General features: G+C 34.2%; 1 protein-coding gene across 1 annotated transcript in view; it reads left to right on the top strand.

Moving 5' to 3' along the window:
- The first annotated feature begins 6,415 nt into the window (after nucleotides 1–6,415).
- Nucleotides 6,416–21,257, top strand: part of LOC108727733 (virus-induced RNA 1) — a 43,957-nt gene continuing 29,115 nt past the window's right edge. Inside the window, exon 1 of the mRNA XM_018455953.1 lies at nucleotides 6,416–6,653. Within this exon, the coding sequence (XP_018311455.1) occupies nucleotides 6,587–6,653 (67 nt within the window). The 5' untranslated portion in view covers nucleotides 6,416–6,586. The remainder of the gene's footprint in view (nucleotides 6,654–21,257) is intronic.

Raw genomic sequence — 21,257 nt, 5'->3', positions numbered from 1 at the left:
AAAGAGATAACGTTTGCTGGTATCTGACGCCGTAATATATACAATAAAATGTATTCCCGCAAACTGTCACGCTGGTTTGACAAACGCGAGAGACTCCGTAATATATTCAATATCTATATATATATATATATACAAATATGAACGAGAGGATTATCGTCAAATGTCGAATTGATGCAAAGTTACGGCCACGACTGCGTAATTTATTCGTGAGCCGCGTATATTTGATCGCATTATTTTTTGCAATAAATTAAAAAAAATATGATACGAATTTGGACTGATGAGAATAAATCTAATTAAATAAGAGAAATTCTATATTCGATCAAAGCGGATCTTAATGCTTAAATATTTCTGTGTAATTTTTGTGTACATATCTGATTCTGCAAACTGCGCGCCAAAATCTTTTTCGATCTTAAAACGCAATCATGAGCAGTATTAAGTAACATCACTTATTAAATTGATAAGCAATTTGTTAATTTTTTATGCTAATAAGCATTTTGTATAAAATGTTAATAATCTGATCTTAAATCTACGAATAATTTCAGATATGTACATAAAATCACACACAGAAATATTTAAGTACTAAGATCCGTTTTAATCTAATATCGGATTTCTCTTATTTAATTAGAATTTAAAAAAGAATTGATTTATTGTCAGGGTTGGTAAAAAACATGTTTTAAACGTGTTTTAAACAGTTTAAAACATGTTTAATTGATATTTTTAATATGTTTTAAATGTTTTTTTATAGTATTATTTAAAGCATATTTGAAGCATTAAAAACATATTTAAGAAGAAATGCAATGTTTTATTTTAAAAAAAAAAAACAGTCTTTACCAACCCAGGTTTATTCGTGCTGACGTATCACATGCAAATTCAACAGGAAACTTAGATCGTTAGTTTGAAGAAGGAAGAACAAATGAAAAACGCCGACGACGAGAAATATAATATGCCGGACGCGTCATCGCTATCTGTGCATATACGACGGAGGGAAATGCATCTATGTACGTGTACGGACGAGGCAATTACGATATTCCTAGCACGAATGACTCAACATCTGCGTCGCGCGTCGATCTAACCGGTACCGGTCTTGACGGGGGTCGCTTATTTGTCACTGACTCATTCACCGGTGCCTCGTCCCAATACCTGTGTGCGCGGAAAAGCTAATACGACGTTAAGGGAGTAAATATGACGAGAGATAATATGAGTATTATGAGGTTAACATCGTTCAAATATGACTTTAATGCGCGCATGTTATCGAGAGGATATATTTCATTCGAGCGATAAGTATAACAATTGTATTTTTAATTGCGTTACAAAACACTTTAACATTATTGTATATATATATATATTTTTTTTGCAATCTTATATTTCTTAATGATGATCCATTGTCGCATTACTTTCTGTATTTATATAGAAACTTTTGTATACGATGCTAGTTACCCTTAATCGACTTAGTCTCGAGCTTTTCAAAGGGGAATTACTAAAGTTTAATCGCTTGCCCTTAACGAGCTAATGCGTTTGTCAGATTACGAATATATAGCAGATTACGACAAAAAAATTCTCATTACCTTTTCAAAACTGGTGTCACTTTGCAGAAATGTCTCGGTAACAGTTTACAAAACATTTGATTGCTTTGTGCGCAAGTGGACAATAATTTAAAATTGAAGTAGACGCATTAGTGTATTTATAGACTATGATTCTCACCATATTTTTGTCTGACGATAGTAATTTTTACAAATACAATGCGTTCTTATCTTTTAAAGTCGAAACACCTGTCGCTCTAGACAAGTAATTACATATTTATAGCAGTAAGTTACGTGTCGCTACTTATTGGAAATTCGCAAATGTCTTAGCTATTTCTGTGATAATACTAATTTACATTATGTAAAGGTAGATCGACGACGCAGAGAGATATTCTCATTTACATTTCAAAATCAAGATGCAGTCTCGAAGAGAAATAAAAACACGTTGATATATTCACAGCTCGAGATCTTCATACGATATACCGGATATACTGCCAACAGCAAGCGCAAATATCTTTTTTTAACTCATACCTGCGGCAATTCTTACTACATTTGTATAATATCGACAACGAAAAGCGTGCAGGATAATTAATAAAAATGCTTACGTAATAAAGATACAGATTACAATTAAAAACCAACAGGTCACAGTGATTTAAAAATTAAATAAAAAGATATCATAAAATTTTATCATGACGTGCATAGCTAACATATATCTTATCTTCTTTACGAAAATTGCTGAAGGCTATATTTTAATGAGAACACACACAAGTATAGCAAATAAAGTACAATAGTGATATCTTCGTATCGCATTAACGATATTTGTCGTGAAATTATTAAAGAATATACGATAATCATAACACAGTGTGGTGATTAAATATGCAATAATAAAGGTTTTTACGTCAACTTTTCGGGTAATTTAGAAAACATTATCGTATTAGAATTGTTACTGTCATATTATAAATAATGTCTTCTTTATAATTAAAACGCTGACAAATATTGACGCGATGTGCAAAACTTTCTCTAGAATTTGGCGTTTGTGAATCCGTTCAGAATATAGGAAACTGAATGTGGAATTTAAATTATGGACGGTGTGTCTTGCGACGTGCCGTTAAATACATTTAGCCGATTGCTCGCGCGCTTTATAGTGGCAAGAGTCCACGACGACGAGAGCAGTCGCCTTCGGCTTGCACGCGGCCATTATACCGGCTCTTCCGCATCATAAATTATAGCTGCTGGTACGCTCAGGCCGGAAGATTCGCAGGAAGCGGGCACGAAGCCGAAAACAACAGCGTGATCCACATTGCAATCGACCCGTGAAATGCATTTTCGCGAAATTACCAGCGGCCTGTGAATGAACACGGCGCGATGCGGCGCGCGACGCGACCGATTCGAAAATTCGTCCAAATCCTGGCTACATTGGACATACGCAATTACTTTTAATCAAACTGTCTGTTGTTTGCAGGCCACCGTGTGTCGATGCGGTCACTGAACGCACGACTTAACGGCATTCGACCCAGGCGAGCCCACAAGCTCTCTCTCTCTCTTTCTCTCTCTCTCTCTCTCTCTCTCTCTCTCTCTCTCTCTCTGTATCTATGTTCCTTTTTCTCTCTCGTTATTAACGCATCGCACATTTGTCCATTTGTGACTAATCGCATCGGCGAACAATAGCTGATGCAGTTATAGCATGAGCAAGGTCTCATTTTATTTCGATGATGTGGTTAAAAAATTGTTTCTTATGATGAGTAGATAAGAAAATATTATGAAATAAAGACTGCTTCAATAGTCGCTTTCTAAGAAATCTGAATCAAAGAAAAACAGAACAATTGTTTCAAATCGCCTGACTAATCAAAGGTCTATTATTGCTTAGCGTTAATTCACATTTGGAGAATTATAACGTAGTATATTTAAGATTTAATTATTCAAATACCTTTTTTCTAAAAAAAATTGAAATTATTCTACGTATGGTAAATTGAAATTTCGAACTGTAAAATATGCTTTTAATTAATTTAATTAAAATTTAAATTATAATTTTATATAATTTTATTTACCTAAGGCAACGATTTCAATAAATCCGTTTAATATGTTTATTACTTTAGCTTCCGTTGCTAACTCAGTATTAGACAAAAAGAATCAAAATAATGATGAATTAAAATTTTAATTATTAACTAAGCTAGATATGTTTTTAATTAAATTAATTTAATTCAAATTATAATTATAAACTTTTATATTTATCTAGGGCAGCGATTTTGATACATTTGATATGTTTATTGTTTTAACTTCCGTTGCGCGCTAACTCAGCGTTAAACGATATCTTTTAGCAAGTAGCAGCAATTATATGTTACGATAGCCGGAAATATCTAAAGCGATAATAAGTGCAAGGTTAAATTCATACGCGATAGAGAAATGATAAAATGGTCGCATAATACTACATTTATCTATTACAATAAATCGTTTGTATCTATTTTTGCTACGTTTTTGCGCAGAACATTTGTGAATAGCGTGCATAGAAAATTTATCAAAGTAACGAAGCGAAGTGCGTGTTTGTAGCTTATACCTTATTTCAAACGATGGAAAAAATATATGAAAAAAAAAATTACACGATTCCAACTACTCTTAGAAAATAACTTGATTATATAAATACATACGTGGCCCTGACTTAAACAATCACAAGGTCCGATCGCATATAATTCCACCCCACAATTACTTTTATCAACATGTAACTACGAAATTTATAGGTCGCTTATGCGAATACTGGAACGCCGCACTGAAAAGACGTAATTTTTACTCTGAACATATTTTACCTTTACATTAACTTTGAAACGCAAATATATTCTCGAGTACGTACCCTTTCAATATAGATCTTCGCAAAGAAAGTTTGTGTAGCTTTGCATTTCATATCTTAATATAATTTTTAAGTATTATAGGTATTTTTTTTTAAATAATTTTTTTGTAAAAACAAAGATTACACTGCAAATTCATGTGTAATCTTTAAAACTAATAATTAACTTAATGATTTAGAATTACAACTAAACTAGAATTACAAACTTTCGTAAACATTTTTGCTGCTTTGCATTTTCATATCTAGAGATGAAAAAAACAGTATTTTTTACTACGGAGAAAAATAAAAAAACTAGTTTTTTTCTGTAAATATCGGTTTTTTGGCCAAATTACATAAAAATCATGAAAAAAACATATAGTTATTTCAATATAATTATTTGAACGACAGATATTTTATATTTAAAAGCTAAATAAGTGATGTTATTAATACAGATAATACTTTATAAACATAATAGCCACTTTTGTTGCATATTATTAGTTATAATTGTACTCTCTATTTTCATTATTTTAAGACTACATCCTAATATAGTATTGATTCAAGAGTAATTAGAGATTCGATGAACGTTGTCTCACTAATTTCAATTTACTATAGAATACGTATAATTACAATCACAGTATATGACAAAAACGGTGTCAATTAGTCTAATAAAGTATTATTTGTATTAATAACAGTATGGAACCCTTACTTAACTTTTAAAATAGAAGTATAGTATAAAATATTAAAATTCAAATAATAGTGAAAAGTAAGGTATATTTATAGTCACCGGCATTATACTTTATTTTTAACTTTTGTAACTATTTTTACACAGAAATCTTACGGATAAGTGCAAAAACTAAATTCTGAAACAATACAGTACAGTATCAAAATGTTGTGAAATGTTAAAAAAAATAATGTTAAAAAAATATAATAAAAGAGTAAAAAACTGTCAAAGTCGAAGGAAAAAAACCATATTTCCCGAGTTTTTTACTCTAAAATTCTAGTATTTTTTCATTGTTTACATCTTTATTCATATCTCGAAATAATTTTTGAGAATTATGAGTATAATTAAAAATGATCTCTTTGTAAAAGCGAATTAATCTTGAAGATTAACATTTCTAGTGATACTAAAACTCGGCAGCAATTATTCGAAGTAATTTATCACGTTTTCGCGGTTGTAAAAGTAGCTCGTGCGTGTCTCAGGGTTAAGCATCTCGTCAGGCAAGTCTCGTCTGGTTCCGAAGTTTCTCGACGGTTCATGTAACAGACTTCTTACGCGAAAGCGCGCAGGCATGGCAAGCGGTACACCGATGCGTGCGTAAAGCGGCCCGCGTGTACACACAAGCTTGTTGTGAGACGCACGATAATTATCGTGTTCCGCTGAGCTAGTTCGCCCGCCATCGTTGCACCGTGTGGTTTCTGTAATAATAATAATAATAATAATAACCCGCACGTAATGTACACACGCAAGAGGATGTACGCACACACGATTACGCACGTATACAGTTGCGTGCGCATATCACCGTGTACACACCACGTGCGTATGATAAGGATCCTCGATGCGAGCCACCGCCTCCTTTGACCTGTTTTCATCAAGATTACATAATTTCTCAACGTCTCGGCCTAAACTTGAAACTGTTATTCGCGCCATTTATCTTCTAGCGTTTTTTTTTTCTTGGAAAGTCTCGTGAGTAATGATTTTTCGAACTAAGCTGACGACAGGCGCGATAACGTTCGCGGCGTTTATCCGGAACAAAAGTGTTACTCATGTATTATGTTTAGTCTGGTACTGGTATAATTATTAGTACATGCGCAATTGCTCGTCGACTCGACTGAGAGCGTTGTATAAATCAAAAATACGATTGTTTGTGCACGCCATGCGTTATATTTACTATTCCGATGGCGATGTAGAATTATAAGGATCATCGATACCAAGAAAAGCTGCGACGTGACTCAAAATCGCGCGCTGCGATCACGTGACGCGCACCACGTGACGACCGATCGGCACTGATTGGTGCGGCCGCGATCGGGGGATCGCATATAGCCGCGGCGCGGGCAAAAGTCGCGGGGCAAAGCGTCGGTGTTTTCCACTGTCCGGTCCGGTCTGGTCTGGCGAGTAACCTTGATCCTTTCCAGTCGTACGTGACAGCCATCGTTCGGGTGGACCGGTTAGTGTCGATCGAGACATCGTCGAGGTAGCAAGCGATTCTTGACAGTTTACGAGTTGCCGACGTTCCCTGTGTGCGACAGGATGAAAACGTTCGTCCAAGTTCTTCTCGTTGCGGCGTGCTTCGTCGCCTGTGCACGCAGTTTCCCAAGTGAGTGCGATATTATTTTTTTAAATTAGCGAATCACTTTTTCTTTCTTGTTCGTACATCGCGGATATAAAGTTTGAATTTACACAGTGCGACGAGCTGTCGTAAAAAATTTACATCAACGTTTATCGTTCAAAATATATGTTATAAAATTTCTGTTAACTTTCTGATATCAATTTTTAGCCTTGTGTTGATTGCGGTGAAGGTGATTATATTTCTTAATTAAGTTCTTGTCTCAAGAGTTCTCGCGAAGAAATCGTTCTGTATTATTCTCCTTAGCAAAGTATTTTCTCGTTTAATAATCACTCAATGCAAATACACTTGTTACAATTGAATCTGATTTAAGACAACTCTTAATGATTATAACTTAACTTTACAATTGCGATTAACTTTTGAATTAAATAGTGATCGATATAATTATCCGTCATTTTCATTAATTGAATATTTTATGGAATGGTATAATTACATACTGTCGGACACACATAAATCTCTCTTAATTTAGAATTGCTGTTTAACTACGGGTTAGAGCTGCCATTCGTAATCCTCTCAAAGTAGTTTATTTATAACTATAAACCGGATTATTGAAGTTAGGTAATGGAATATTCTATTGTGCTATAATCGGCTCTTTCGATTCCATGAACGAAATGGCGCAGCTATGCTCCGAAATGCTATGTTAAATCAATAAAAGTCGATGTGGTAAAAACGAATTTAAATTTAATGCCAGATAGCGAATTAATAGTGAATATTTCCAAGCGCATTTCGTTCGTAAACCGAATAAGCAAATATTTCAGTTAGCTTGCAGATTCAAATTGTGCAAACATATTTATTATATTTGACTTCTTGTCCTTTTTAAATAACCAGATAGATAAGTGCACTCTGCACTGAATCGAAACTGTACGTAAATACAATAAAATATTCATTGAATTATGAAAAAATAATGAAAATTGGTCCAATGAATCCTCATAATGATTTTGATTATAAAACTATTCCTAGAATTCATTGCAAGAATGAATATATAGTTGTATAAATGAATCCAGTTATTGTGTATCAATGAGTCGGACATTAAGTCGGACATTGATTAACGATTCATTGGACCAAAAATGAACAAAATTTTTTTCACTGTGGTATATTATATGTCAAACAATCTCAGAATTATATTAATTTTATATATTAAATTAACTTAAACGTTTTTATGCGAATGAATTATTGAATCTTTTAAAAAATGGAGAGACAGTAAATAAAGAAAATTCAAATCTTTACGCATTTTGGATTGTAATTACGATTTTAATCGTAATAATAAGTGATAAAACGCAATCTACATTTTCACGCTTATTTTCCATATATCCGACGTTTATCGCGGCTCCGTTCGTTGCATTGAGCGATTCTTCGGGATTATTTGCATTCAGTTCACGACATTTATGCGTCGTTATAAGGCGAGACGAGTGCCCCCGACGGGCGAATATCGCGATTGAATGTCAGGTCACGAAGAAATCGTGGAAGCAGATAGCACGCTCGAACTACTTAAGGCCGTTGTTTACTCGATTACAACTCGATATGAAATTCACTTCCAGCATAGACTTTGCTAATTAGCATCGGAGATCCCGTTTTTGCGAGACGGGAACTGCAGGAAGCTCATTTAATTGGAGCTGCTTCGTCCCCAAGATAATTGTCCGAGCGAATTCCCGTCGAACTCCAATTTATTCCTCTTGATTTTAATGTAACTTTATCTCTCGGGCCAACATTTGTGTGTCTGAAACGTTTTCAACCATGCGGAAATCTTCACAAAAATAAGTCGGTCTGACTTTCCGGCAAATTGCGAATTACGATTTTGTCGCTAACTTTGCTAGACTCTCCTTTGCTAGAATTGAGAATTCAATTACACTTTACGTTATGATCGTTTAAACATCGATCTAACATATTGATTTTTAAATATAGCAATTTCGAATATAATAATTTTTCGAATATTGAGTATGCCAATCTTTTAAATAAACGACAGATATTTAAATTATTTAAATGAATATTTTGTTTATTGTTTATGGAATTTTAATTTTTATACAATTTTATACTCTCTTTAATATTAATAATAAACTTTTATCTCGGCTTTGTTACTTTTGTGCAGTACATTTAGGAATGTGAACGCCCGTTCGTTTTCGCATCTGTTTAAAAATATCGTTTATGATTTTTGCGACGCGAGCAGCTCCGCGTCTAAAACAGATTAACGAGTTTGCATTCGAATAATTGTACATGCATAAATGCATGCCGCGTTATTGCGGAGAGCAACATTTGTAAAACAGTCTCGGAACTTTGTGCATATTCGTTGAAGTACCAAATGATACGAATATTTTAACCAGAGTCATCGTGACACGCCACGCGTATTGCGTCATTACAGTACGCTCTAAATAACTCTGAGCGGTGAAACAACAATCGAAGCTTACAGATTGTTAATTATTATTGCAAAAGGTACCGGAGAAATACGCGTGAACGATAGTTTAGCCTCGGAGAAGAACTTTCGTAATTGTTGAATCATTAGCGACCGGTCGTAGCAACGCAGGCGGCGTACAATCATACAATCAAATTTCTTTCGTCATTGGTGAACGTTACAGTCCGTTATTACTTGGATGAGGAGTATGACGCCTCCGGCGAGGTGTTTCTCCTAACATGATGCACCTGCCAGTTTTCATGCCGCGGAATTTCGCCGTTACAACGCGGTCTCCGCAGAAGAGAACGTCTGCTCTCATTACGCTCGCTGACAGTCGGGTGACAGCCGGATAATAATGTAATTTTTGAGACTTCCCCAGGACGGCGACTTGTCAACAAGCTACGAAAATCGAGTTTCGGTGAGTTTCGATCGCGGTGACGAAGCTTCGCTTCGTTCGTCCCGCGACCGGATAGACAGATATTAGGCGAGTTTGTAAGCATCCAACAACAGCGCGAGAGTTCTGTCACGGCGGTGTATAAGCAGATTGCGCTTCATCCTATTAAGAATACATAATCGTCGCTGCTGGGTAATCTTACTGCTCGGTAATCGCGCGTCGTCTTCAAGACGAGCCTGCGTAATCACCTGCAATCGTAAATCTCTTTCGTGCAACAAACATGACGTTTAGCACCATTGCGAGCGCGACGGGCTCTTTGCTCCGCTCTACGGTTCATTTGTGCGAATAATTGCATGCTTTACATAAAAATTGAAACGCAATAAAGGAAACATATATTTAAACATATATATTTACGCTTGCTAATTAATCATGTTACTCAATTAATTATGTTATTCAATTTATATATATATTAAAGAATTATATAAGTATAATATAATATCATAACTTCATATAAAATTACGTACTTTCTAAAAGTGAATTAGTGTGTTATTATTGATTACATCAGTTATAAGTGTCGCACTGAAGTTATCAGCGAATATTTACTGTTTTTCAGTAATAATACACTGATTTTAGAGATTATGATTTTCTGCAGATTCAATCTGTAGAAACCACTTCTCAAAATGAATCAGTGTATTATTACTGAAAAATAGTAAATATTCGTTGATATTACAATTATAAGTGTAGCATTGAAGTCAGTGATAATTGATTCACTTTTAGAGAGTAGACTTAAGCCAGTATTCATAATTGGTTTTTATATTTAAGACCATATTAAGTACAGTTTTGAGATGTCGTAAGTTAATCACGAAGTCGTATTAGCATTTTAAGATATTATTTAAAACGGTTTTACAATAAAAACGAACTATGTATACCTTAGATATTTTCTTATATTTAAAGGCGGCTTGGACAATACACGCCAACTTTATGTACATTCGCTAAATACTGACCTATATTCGTATGGATAATTATGCATGTCATGTCAGTCATGTGTGTATACGTGTGCATTTAATACTTATTAATGTTGACGTGCATTGGCCATGTCATCTGAAGCCGCCTTAATCAGAGAGTTAATGCTCATCAATTTTACTCAAAGTTACGCTCGAAGCTTTCATAATGCTGATGTACCAACATGCCTTTCATCTCGTTACATCAATCGCGATTGTATCTATTAATAAGTATTTGTTTTTTTTTTCATTCAGTACAATAGCGCGAGTCATCATCATATTACACACGCGAATTAATTCGCATTCGCGTAAAAATTCGCCACGTAAATCACTCAGTCTGCACGACACCAATTACAGCGGGAAAAAAATCGTGACTAATTACTTCCGACCACCTCGTTCGGTCTCCGAGTAGTTGATTCACGTAGCGTCGCGCATATCTATTGCACAATCCGGTAATGTCATTCCTTCTTCCTATGTTCCGCATCGCGTTCGACGAGCCTCCCGTCATCGGCCTCCCTTTCACCCGCTCGCTTTACACGTGCAATTGCACCGGTCGGTGCACGTACATATATCATACTGTCCACGCATAGTACATACAATGCGGATGTATGACGTACAACGTACACGATAGCGCAGTATAATGATTACAGGGCAAAGAGCAATAATGTACTCTTGATACTTTTATGCCTTTTATTTTTGCTGTTAAGAAATTCTTTTTCCCTTGATTCATATAATTTTTACATTAAACGATAACCTCATCAAAACATCGCTTACTGCTTCTATATGTATGACGTAGAACACAGAAGTTATAATAATATCATAAGGACTTCATCATGACCTTATTATCACTTATAAGTTCACTTTAAATTATATAAATATATCGTTTTTATTATTCCACAGCAAAATACAGTCCTAATAATATCTTAGGACGCCATCATGTCCTTATTTATTATTTATAAGTTCATTTAAATTATATAGATATATTATTTTTATTATTCCTCAGGTAGAAGATAGAGTAAAATAATGATACTACAGGTTAGCATAATGATCGTATTTGTCGTTTGTAAGTTCTTTTATAAGTGACAAATGAAATCATGATGATGTCTTCTAGTATCATTGACTCTATGTTTTATCTGAGGAACGATAAAAACGACATATCTATACAATGTATACAAACTATATAAACATATACCTTTATTTTATATTTCGCTTAGAAAAATTTGAAAGAAACGACGGAAGACATTTCTACCGAGTATCATTATTTCGCTGTACCTCTCGTGACTCCATACGTGGAATGTCCTTGCAGCTTAGTTTGTTGTACACCTCCGTATCTGGAGGCGAAGTGCTGCCGCGGATTATGACCAACTCATATTATTTTCCTGTCGCGAACAGCCTGACCCCGTTGACGTAGTGTTGGGCTTGCCTTGAGTGGCAGTGGCACCGCAGAATATGCCTCCATTAAGTATGCAGTCTGCATCCCGCCGCCGCCTTACCGGCCATTTAAATGAAAAAAAGCAGCAGGTACGCCGCAAACGTTTTTGTCGGCGCATCTTTTTTTTGTTTCTCCTAGACGTTGCCCTGGGGTCAATATCTCGACTACAAATGATTCTGCGCAATTAGCTGCATAGAGCAAAACCTATTCAGTGGATGCGTAATCCAACAGTTATGATAATTTGTGACGTAACTCGGTAATAAAAATAAATGCCGTAAATTCAAGCTAGCGTAGAAGCCGTAAATGAATATATAAAGTTAATATATATATATATATTTTTAGTTATTTTTATTTAATAATTTCATATTAGACACGTGTTCCAATACTGTTTATGTCTTTAAAACAAATAATTTCAATATATACTATAAGTCAATGAAACTACACATGAAAATGTCATCAATAATATTTTTATTTTGCTTTGTTACATCCCGAAAATTCTCCTCTTCTTTATTATAAATATACGATTCACATATTATCTTTATCCTATCTCTAGTTTAGTATTACGTCTTAGTTTGTTCCTATTTTTTATTTCGAAACTATATTCCAACCGTCCCTTTTTACGAGAGGGTCTGTTTACTTCTCGACAAACAGACAGCTTACGCTCGCATACCCTTATGCGTCACATAGATAAAAGAATAGCTATTCTACAATCTTTTTCTTTTGAGAGCCTTTATTTAAGAAATAGTTAAACAATAGCATATATGTCTAATAATTAAGTAGTATGTTAAAAATTAAGACCTTCCCGAACGCGAGGATGAATATCTTTTATTTTTCCTTTTCACATTTTCTCTTATTTTTAATGAAATTAAAAACTATCAAAAAATTATGATAAATAAAGTTATAATGTATATTTTAAACCAATTTAAAATTTAGAATATGTTGTCACACTTCGCCTCGCGTAGGGATATTAGTTAAGAAAGATCGAACTTTTATAAATTATTAAAACTAGACTCGTAGTGTCGGGAGTGGGGCTTACGCGGAGCCCTGCTGCCTTATCTTAAGGAAACGAGCGCGAGCATAGGTTCTACCAAATTTTGAGGAGTACTGATTGGTCCTGAAAGGACACTCCCATACTCATTTTCTAGTATAAAAGGAGCTGCCAAAAGCAGAAACAGCGGAGAAAAAGGTAGAAAACTATTTTAGAAGTAAGTAAACCTATCCTTGCGCTCCTATTCTAAGTTCACTCTTGTATTCTCTCATTATTTTATTTTTTTTTATTAAAAGCTGAAAATACTAAACCAACTCGCCAGAAGCCTAAATCTCTATTCTGTTACATTCAATTATATTCAATTACACTCAGTTATAAGTATCCGAGGAGTCGTTAGGACTGTCGCTGCCAATAGCGTGGCCCCGGTCTGATATCGTTTCTTCGGAGAAATTATAAGTACTCAGGGAGCTGTTAGGACTGTCGCTGCCAATAGCGTGGCCCCCGTCTGATATCGCTTCTTCTGAGAAATTATAAGTATCTCATATTCAGAGGGCTGTTAGGATTGTCGCTGCCAATAGCGTGGCCCCCGTCCTGCGGTACTCCTTCGAAATTTTCAAACATTTATTCTTTTACAACACCTCCATGCCTAGTAAAGGCGGACGTAGACAACAAGAAAAGAGATTGAGGTTTCGAATCAAATCAGCTCTTAATTCGAACCAAGATCCTTTCCCCCACTTCCAGAAATTAGCGCAACTCTTAAACAAAAACAAACCGGTAGATTCACCTCGCGAGAACGTATATTCGCTCCAACCGTTGGAGATCGATTTGTCGTTTCCTAGTTATAAAGATATCAAAAAGGGCGATCCTCGCAGACTCGCCTATAAACTGCGAAATCTTTTCGGCACCGGAATCGAGATCTTCCTTCCAAATAACCATCCGACGCTTCCTACCGAACATCATTAACCGTACGGCTTGATCTCCGATCCCCGGGTAAATTACTTTAATGCATTGACCTAAAAAACGGAGAAAACCTTCGACTGCGACGTAACACTTTATCGTAGTTTAATGTATCTTAACCAAAATCATAACAGGAAATATTATGTTTATTTTCTATATTTTGTAATAAATTATACAGAAGAATGAAAGTAGAGTATATCACGTAATATTAAAATAAATATGCAAGATTAATTACGTTATGAATAAATATAAATATTTAATAACACACGTTAAATATATTATTAATTGTTTTAAGAAGATGTTACACGCGCATACATTTAAATTTTTAATGATAATAAAGTTGAATAATGAAAGTATTTTTTCATAAAATAAATTATCAGCTTTTACATAAATAATCTTTTTATTTGTGCAAAAGTCTTCTTCAAGGCAATTCGTTATGGGATATCATAGGATAGGGTATCTCCTAGACGCACGACATAAGATGAAACGAGTATACATTTCAGGATTAAAGTAAAGCGCATCCTTAGCTTCAACTCGTGCACGACTTTTGTCCTGACAATGCATTTTACCACGCGCATTGCATAATTCGTGTAAGCAACATGCTGTAATAACCTTTATACAAGCGCACCATACATTGCTTTCTGTAATCCTTAAAACATAATTGCGATTTATATTAAGTAATTTGTGAAACGAAAGCGGAGATGGAAATTCTACCAGGAAATTTTAATTTTTCCTCGAGGAAGCAAATTATGCACTGCCACTGATGTCACGGAAATTTTAATATTTTGAAATAAAACGCAATGCGAGAGGAGAATTAATTTTGTTTCAATTATTTGCACGTCAAGGCTGATTTACATATATTTATTGGTCATTCACATCGTGCTACGTATAATATCGACATTGGACCTTGCTTAAAAGCACGAACACTTGCTATGGCCGTTATAGTGATTTAACGGCGTCGTTTAATGCAACATATACCTATCGTCGCGATCGTGCATATGTGTGAAAGGAACGCCATTAAACATCACGCATAAAAGTCTTTACTGGCAGGTAATTTGTCTATCGTCATTTGTTGCACACGCGCAGCAATAAAGCGGTAGATAATAAAAACGGTATTTGGGCGTAATTCTCGAATCGAACAAATCATCTTGTACATTCACACAGGAAACGCAAGCTGCTTTTGAAGAGGAAGATACTCTTTAACGGCGTTGTATATGTGTGTACTTTGTCTACAAAATTTATACGGGGGAAATATTTTTAATTCGTTAACCTTAAAGAGTCCTACTATATCGTAGATTTAAACAACTTTTTTCCAATTTTATTTTAGCAATAGGATATCACGAATTTTTTTGGAATATTAAATTCATAATTGTACGCATTTAAAATGTATATACAAGAGACAAGAGTCATGAGAGGAACGCACTGACGGTATCTGCGCATTAAATTTACATTCACCTGATTCGTTATTTGGAGCAATTTTTAGCGTACATTTTTGCTGTTTTTCTCCAACTTTCAGTAATCGCTCCAACTTTCAATAATCAAAACTAATTTGACCCAGACTATCTTTGTGACCTAATGTTTTATACAGTGAAAGTCAAGAATGTTCTTAGTTATCGAAATAATGACGAACAAAGCTAATATACATAAAAACTTTTCAATTAAATAAAATCGAAGCTTTCCATGCGAAACTTTTCATATTAACGCTCTCGCGAGAAGCAAGAAAAGGAAATACAGCAGACCCTGGCAAACAATTGCGAGAAGAACGAGCTCACGTCAATATTCGCGAAACGATAAAATCGAGTTTTGCATTTAGCAATCATATGGCTACACATTTACGAGCTTTGCCATGTTATCATATTTGCGACTGCTGGTCATAATAATTATTATAATGTGCGAATACATTTGCATAGTTCACGTCATAAATTTTGCAAGTTATGGAAATTTTTATAAATGAATCAATATTAAATTGAAAGTCAATGTTAAATATTTTTTACTCTCAAAATTTTTTTTTGACGTTACAAAACATAGTAATCACCTGTTATTCTGGAATTGACTTAAGTAAGTCTTGCCAGTGAACCGATTAAAGTGGCACACTAGATACAAAAAAAAAAGAAAAATACGCGATTATCGGGAAATAGCGCAGAAGACACACAATAATGTGCAGCACAGAAAGCGCCACAGTACCGTGGCCATTCTTGTTGACATAAAGAATTATGGGATGGTCGTTCGGTCAGTCGGTGGCAGACAATCCAATTACCCGCGAGTCGCGAAGCCATAAACTGCCACGACTCTTAGCGATGGTGGCGGAGAATGATAGAGTAATTATGAATAGGTGAGTGCATATCGCCCATAGACATCGAAATCGGATCTACCAGGTGGAAATTCGTTTGAAACCAATCATTAGCGCTTTCCTCGCCTCATCTCGTTCGCTCGCTTTTTGTCGTATATCGCGCCGCCGTAATCGCCGCTTTTCCGAAAGTCTAATAACGAGAATAACGAATATTCCTCCGAAACAAATTGAAATCCAATCTCGCGTCTCGGCGAATCTGTCGGGAGCAAAAGTCAATGCACCATTGATTTTCAGCGTGGCAAGCGTGACCCCGCCGAGAGGACGGTAATTTCAAGGGAGAGGGATATCGAGTGGTGTTCGATCGACAGACGGAAGAAATAGATTTTTTATCGATTTTCGGAATGGACAATTATAAAAGAAAAGGTTTTGCACACACATTAGCCTCGGCTATATCTTGAAATTGTATTACAAAGATTGCGGCGTGACGTGAGAATTAAAAATAGGATACATAAGTTACGATTGCGAAATACTCGTTAAATTACGTGTGTAATTATCAGTCGTAAAATAAGCGTGGGCAGAATAATACTAACATTTCGTAAAGAATAAAACAACTTGTTAGATAAATCATCTAGAAGAGAAGATTAATGGAGTTTCTGGCTCAATGTAGGGATACGCAAGATAACGGGGATGGTGTAAAACTTTTTTCTCTTTCTTTTTTTTTTTGATATATGTATGTCCCTTGGAGTCATGTTGCGCGTACATTAGTTACACGAAAAACGACGCATTTGACAGACATGAAAAAACGAAGACTCTCAGTATATTTCCGGATATGTGACCTCGACAGTCTCATGATAATAAGTATATTGCATATGGGAACAGCGCAGGTATAACGGTCACTAATTAGCAACAAACTGATTGTGTAAAGATTCACAGAAAACATATGTAGTCATAATAAAGGCTTTGTTTCCTGGCAAGCGAAGAAGAGATACGCATATCAAATGAAATAAGAAAATATTTATCGTTCAGTTGTATGTTTCCCTTCGTGCATCCTGAGCGATAGGAAACAATAACGCATGTTATCTGTTGTATTATTAAGGGCCATATCTGTGAAGAATTAATTACTGAATAATGAAGAATTAATGTTATATGTGTAATAATTTAAAAATTATAAGGTTCAATTATATGTTAAATAATTGAAATATTATTTTCGATTCATTATTAACTTTAAAGTAAAATAAACTCGGAAATCTACAGATATTTATTTATTGCTTATACACAGAAAGAATGATTTTGCTGAAATATTTAAAAATTTAGGTAGATACAAATTTTAAAAAATTTGTTGGAATATTGAAATAATTATGTAGGAAACTCAAGCATGATGAACAATGCTGCAAAAACTTTTGACATTTTAACAATTAGTTTGAGCGTTCTATCTAATTATTTTGATAATCCGACGAGAATTATTTTCAGATCTGTATTTAACTTAAATTTTTAAATATTTCAACAACACACCGTTCTTCCTGCTTGTAAGAAAAAACATCTGTGTTTTCAGATCTAATTTATAAAAAAGAAATATATATATACATATATATACAGAAAAAAAAGATTTCTTTGGATTTAATAAATTTTATTTTATCCAAATAAATTTGTTATTTGGAATGGTCCAAACAAACCAATGTTTAAATCAATAAGTGCGATTGTTTGAATTTGAAACAATGTATATCTTTGTCTTAAATACGTTATTTGTTTGAACAGATAATGTCTATCTTCGGCATTCGCGTGATCAAATTGTACTGCACAAACATAATTGATATGGGATATAGTTGATATAGTGCTGTTCGTTTAATCCTGTTGTTTTAGATGCACCTATAAGCCATTGTTTTCGTAATTTCAGCCAAAAAATATAATGGTTGTTCTAAGAAGGCAATTATTTGCATGGACCTCTAATCATAATCTCTACCATAACCTCTATCAATATATTTTGCCATTTTCAAACAAATAATTCGTCTCATTGTTTGTATTCATTGTAACCAAATAATATTATATATTATTTGATTGAAAGATGTTACTTCAAATAATAACGTTATTTCTATCAAACAATAGAAGTTTCTCAAATGAAACAACAAAATTTTTATTCAAACAAATAATATTTCGTACAAGCATATGTTGTTTCAATAAAACAAATTTTAGTCAAATAAATAGGAATACTAAATCCAAAGAAACCTTTTTTTCTATCTATTAAAAAATAAAATGTTAATTTTTTAACATTTTTGTATGTTTCAGAAAATCCACTATACATCTTTAAGTTAAAATTAACATTTTATTTTTTACAGTGTATATTCCCATTACTGGTATCTTTATCTACTTCTGCCTTAGAACGTAAACGTGATAACATCTTACATCACGCTCAAAATCCCTAAACGCGTCACATCTCATCGAGCTCTTCTCTCCTTTTAACCGTTATACTCACGCAACATTCAGTGAACCAAGGCGTATAATCCGTGTTGCGTCTCAAGTATTTAATGCCGTTAGAACGTAAAGGAATTTATCGTCGAGACGTTGTATTGATCTTTACTTAAGCGAGGCGATGTACGCGCGCGTGTGTATCAGTAATCCTCGCTTTGCGTGATCATCGCATTTCCGAAAATCACCGTGGTGTGATCGACAAAATCGCGTGGAAAAAGTGTACGAAACGCAACGATCGCCCATATTTTTCGTTCGAAAAAAAAAAAAACTTTTCGGCTTAACTCGAATCGGATTAACACGGTAGTCTTCGATAATACGGGATAGAGCGGAAATTCAGGACACCATCTGCATCCCGTGTCGGAATGCCTTTTATCCTTGTATAGTATAATTCGTTTGCACACGAGAATTTCCATTTTGTTTCGCGAACGAAATCTGATTTTTTAGATCATTGTGATCTAGATATATCACAGAATTTTTTTTATTTACAGTAATTAAACCGTTTCTTATTGCATATAGAAATAAAATTCTTGCAATACAATTGCATTTTAGCTTCTAAACTGTGAATTTGTCAAGGTGCGCTTCACCGGTGTAAAAGAAAAAAGACATGATAGATCACGTGACATTTACAAAATGGAATGCTTCCCAATTATTGCACGAGAATATTTTCTCGCGATGCGCAATCATCAACTTTGCAATCATTTTAGACTGCAATATTATAACTAATACATTCGGCATCTTGAGATCACATTTAGTACTGAATATAATTTTTCATTTTATATTTTATTTTCATCGCACATAAATTCGTTTTCAGTACTCTCTAAATCTGAATCAGTGGATAGTCACTAATTACCCAGTGACATACTTGGCACTGATAATCAGTGAAGTTCAACTAAAAAAGAAAGAATATTTGAGCATTATGTATTTGACTAAAATACTGATATTTGCACGTTAATTTCAATCTTCCAATACCATATTCATTGAATTTAACCATTAAAACAAGGTTAGTTGTAACTAACTAATAGTTAAATTCAATGAATATGTATTGGAAGGTTGAAATTAACGTGCAAATATCAGTATTTTAGTCAAATAATGCTTAAATATTCTTTCTTTTTTAGTTGAACTTCACTGATTATCAGTGCCAATCTATAGATCACATAATAAAAATTAGCTAGGTTAGGAATCTCACATTTAATTACTGATTAGTGGCATACTTGGCACTGATATCAGTGATTATCCACTGATTCAGATTTAGAGAGTACATTCAAAAGTAAGAAGATATATTAGTCTGAAGAATCGATAATTAACAACATACATATGCTGCTACTATAAATAGCGTCAATGCGCAACCGATTACGTGTATAATACGTCTGTCGGAATTTTGAGACTTCATTAACACTCCATTTATACACCTGAAGACATTAATACACCTGGAGACCAGTATGTTACGCAACGTTAATGTTTAACATATGATACACGGAAGGCACCTGAACAAGGAGAGACTCACCTATGCACTGAAAGAAATGACTTTGTTATAGAAACAAATTAAGGGAAAACAAATGTGATATTTGTTAAGAAAACGATCGATTAGTTACTATTGCAAATTAATTATTTCTCATTCGTCAATGTAACAAATAATTAATAGTATTGCAAGCAAATAAAAGGCACATATATATGCATAGAAGCCATAGATGGTCGTAGGGTTTCAAATTAGTAAGAAATTGACCAATTCTAGTCAAGTATTCTTCTTATATTTGACTGTGATTGGTCAGTTTCCTACGACTTAAAATCCCACGATCATCCATGATTTCTATGATAAACGATCCTAAAGTCTATCCAAAAGATAAGCTAGGTCTATATAGTTTGCTTCTATTACTAATAATTGGTTGGTATAGCAAACTAGTAGCAATCACAACAAATCAATTTTGTTGTCACATATTTACCGATCATTTATTAAAGCACTGATGGCTTGTTAAATTAACAAAATCCTTTCTCTCAGTGTATTTTATGAAATTTGATCAATTTTTGCGTGGTTATTCTGGGGAGGGGGGGCACCAAAAAATAATCCCTGCTCTCTAAATCTGAATCAGTGGATAATCACTGATATCAGTGGCAAATCTGCCACTGGCAGATCAGTGAATTAAATGTGAGATCCCTAATCTAGCTGATCTTTATTGTGTGATCTAATTAACCTTGTTTTAGTGTTTAAATTTAATGAATATGGTATATTGGAAGATTAAAATTAACGTGCAAATATCAATATTTTAATTATATTATGCTGAAACATTCTTTCTTTTTTAATTGAACTTCTGATTATCAGTGCCAAGTATGCCACTGGGTAATTATAGTGACTATCCACTGATTCAGATTTAGAATGTGGTAAAATAGTAAATTGCACCTCTATTTTTCAAGGAAATCGTGATTTTAGGTCACGATGACGGATCGCTTTCAAACCTGGGGGAATCGATAGATATTTAAAAAACATTTTTATGTATACATATATTATATTAGATCCGAAAATTGATAGTTTTGGAGAAAATTGGCATTCTTTGATTTCAAACGAAGCTTGAAACACCTCGCAAACGGTTGCCACTCGTAAAACGATAAAAGTCGGCGCAGATAGTACAGCGTTACGGATCCTATACTCGAATTATATGCTTATA

This window comes from Mycetomoellerius zeteki, unplaced genomic scaffold (assembly GCF_001594055.1).
Source record: "Mycetomoellerius zeteki isolate Tzet28-1 unplaced genomic scaffold, Tzet1.0 scaffold52, whole genome shotgun sequence".
Classification (NCBI taxonomy): Eukaryota; Metazoa; Arthropoda; class Insecta; order Hymenoptera; family Formicidae; genus Mycetomoellerius; species Mycetomoellerius zeteki.
Note: the sequence above shows the minus strand (reverse complement) of the source record. Positions and strands in the feature narration are given on the sequence as shown.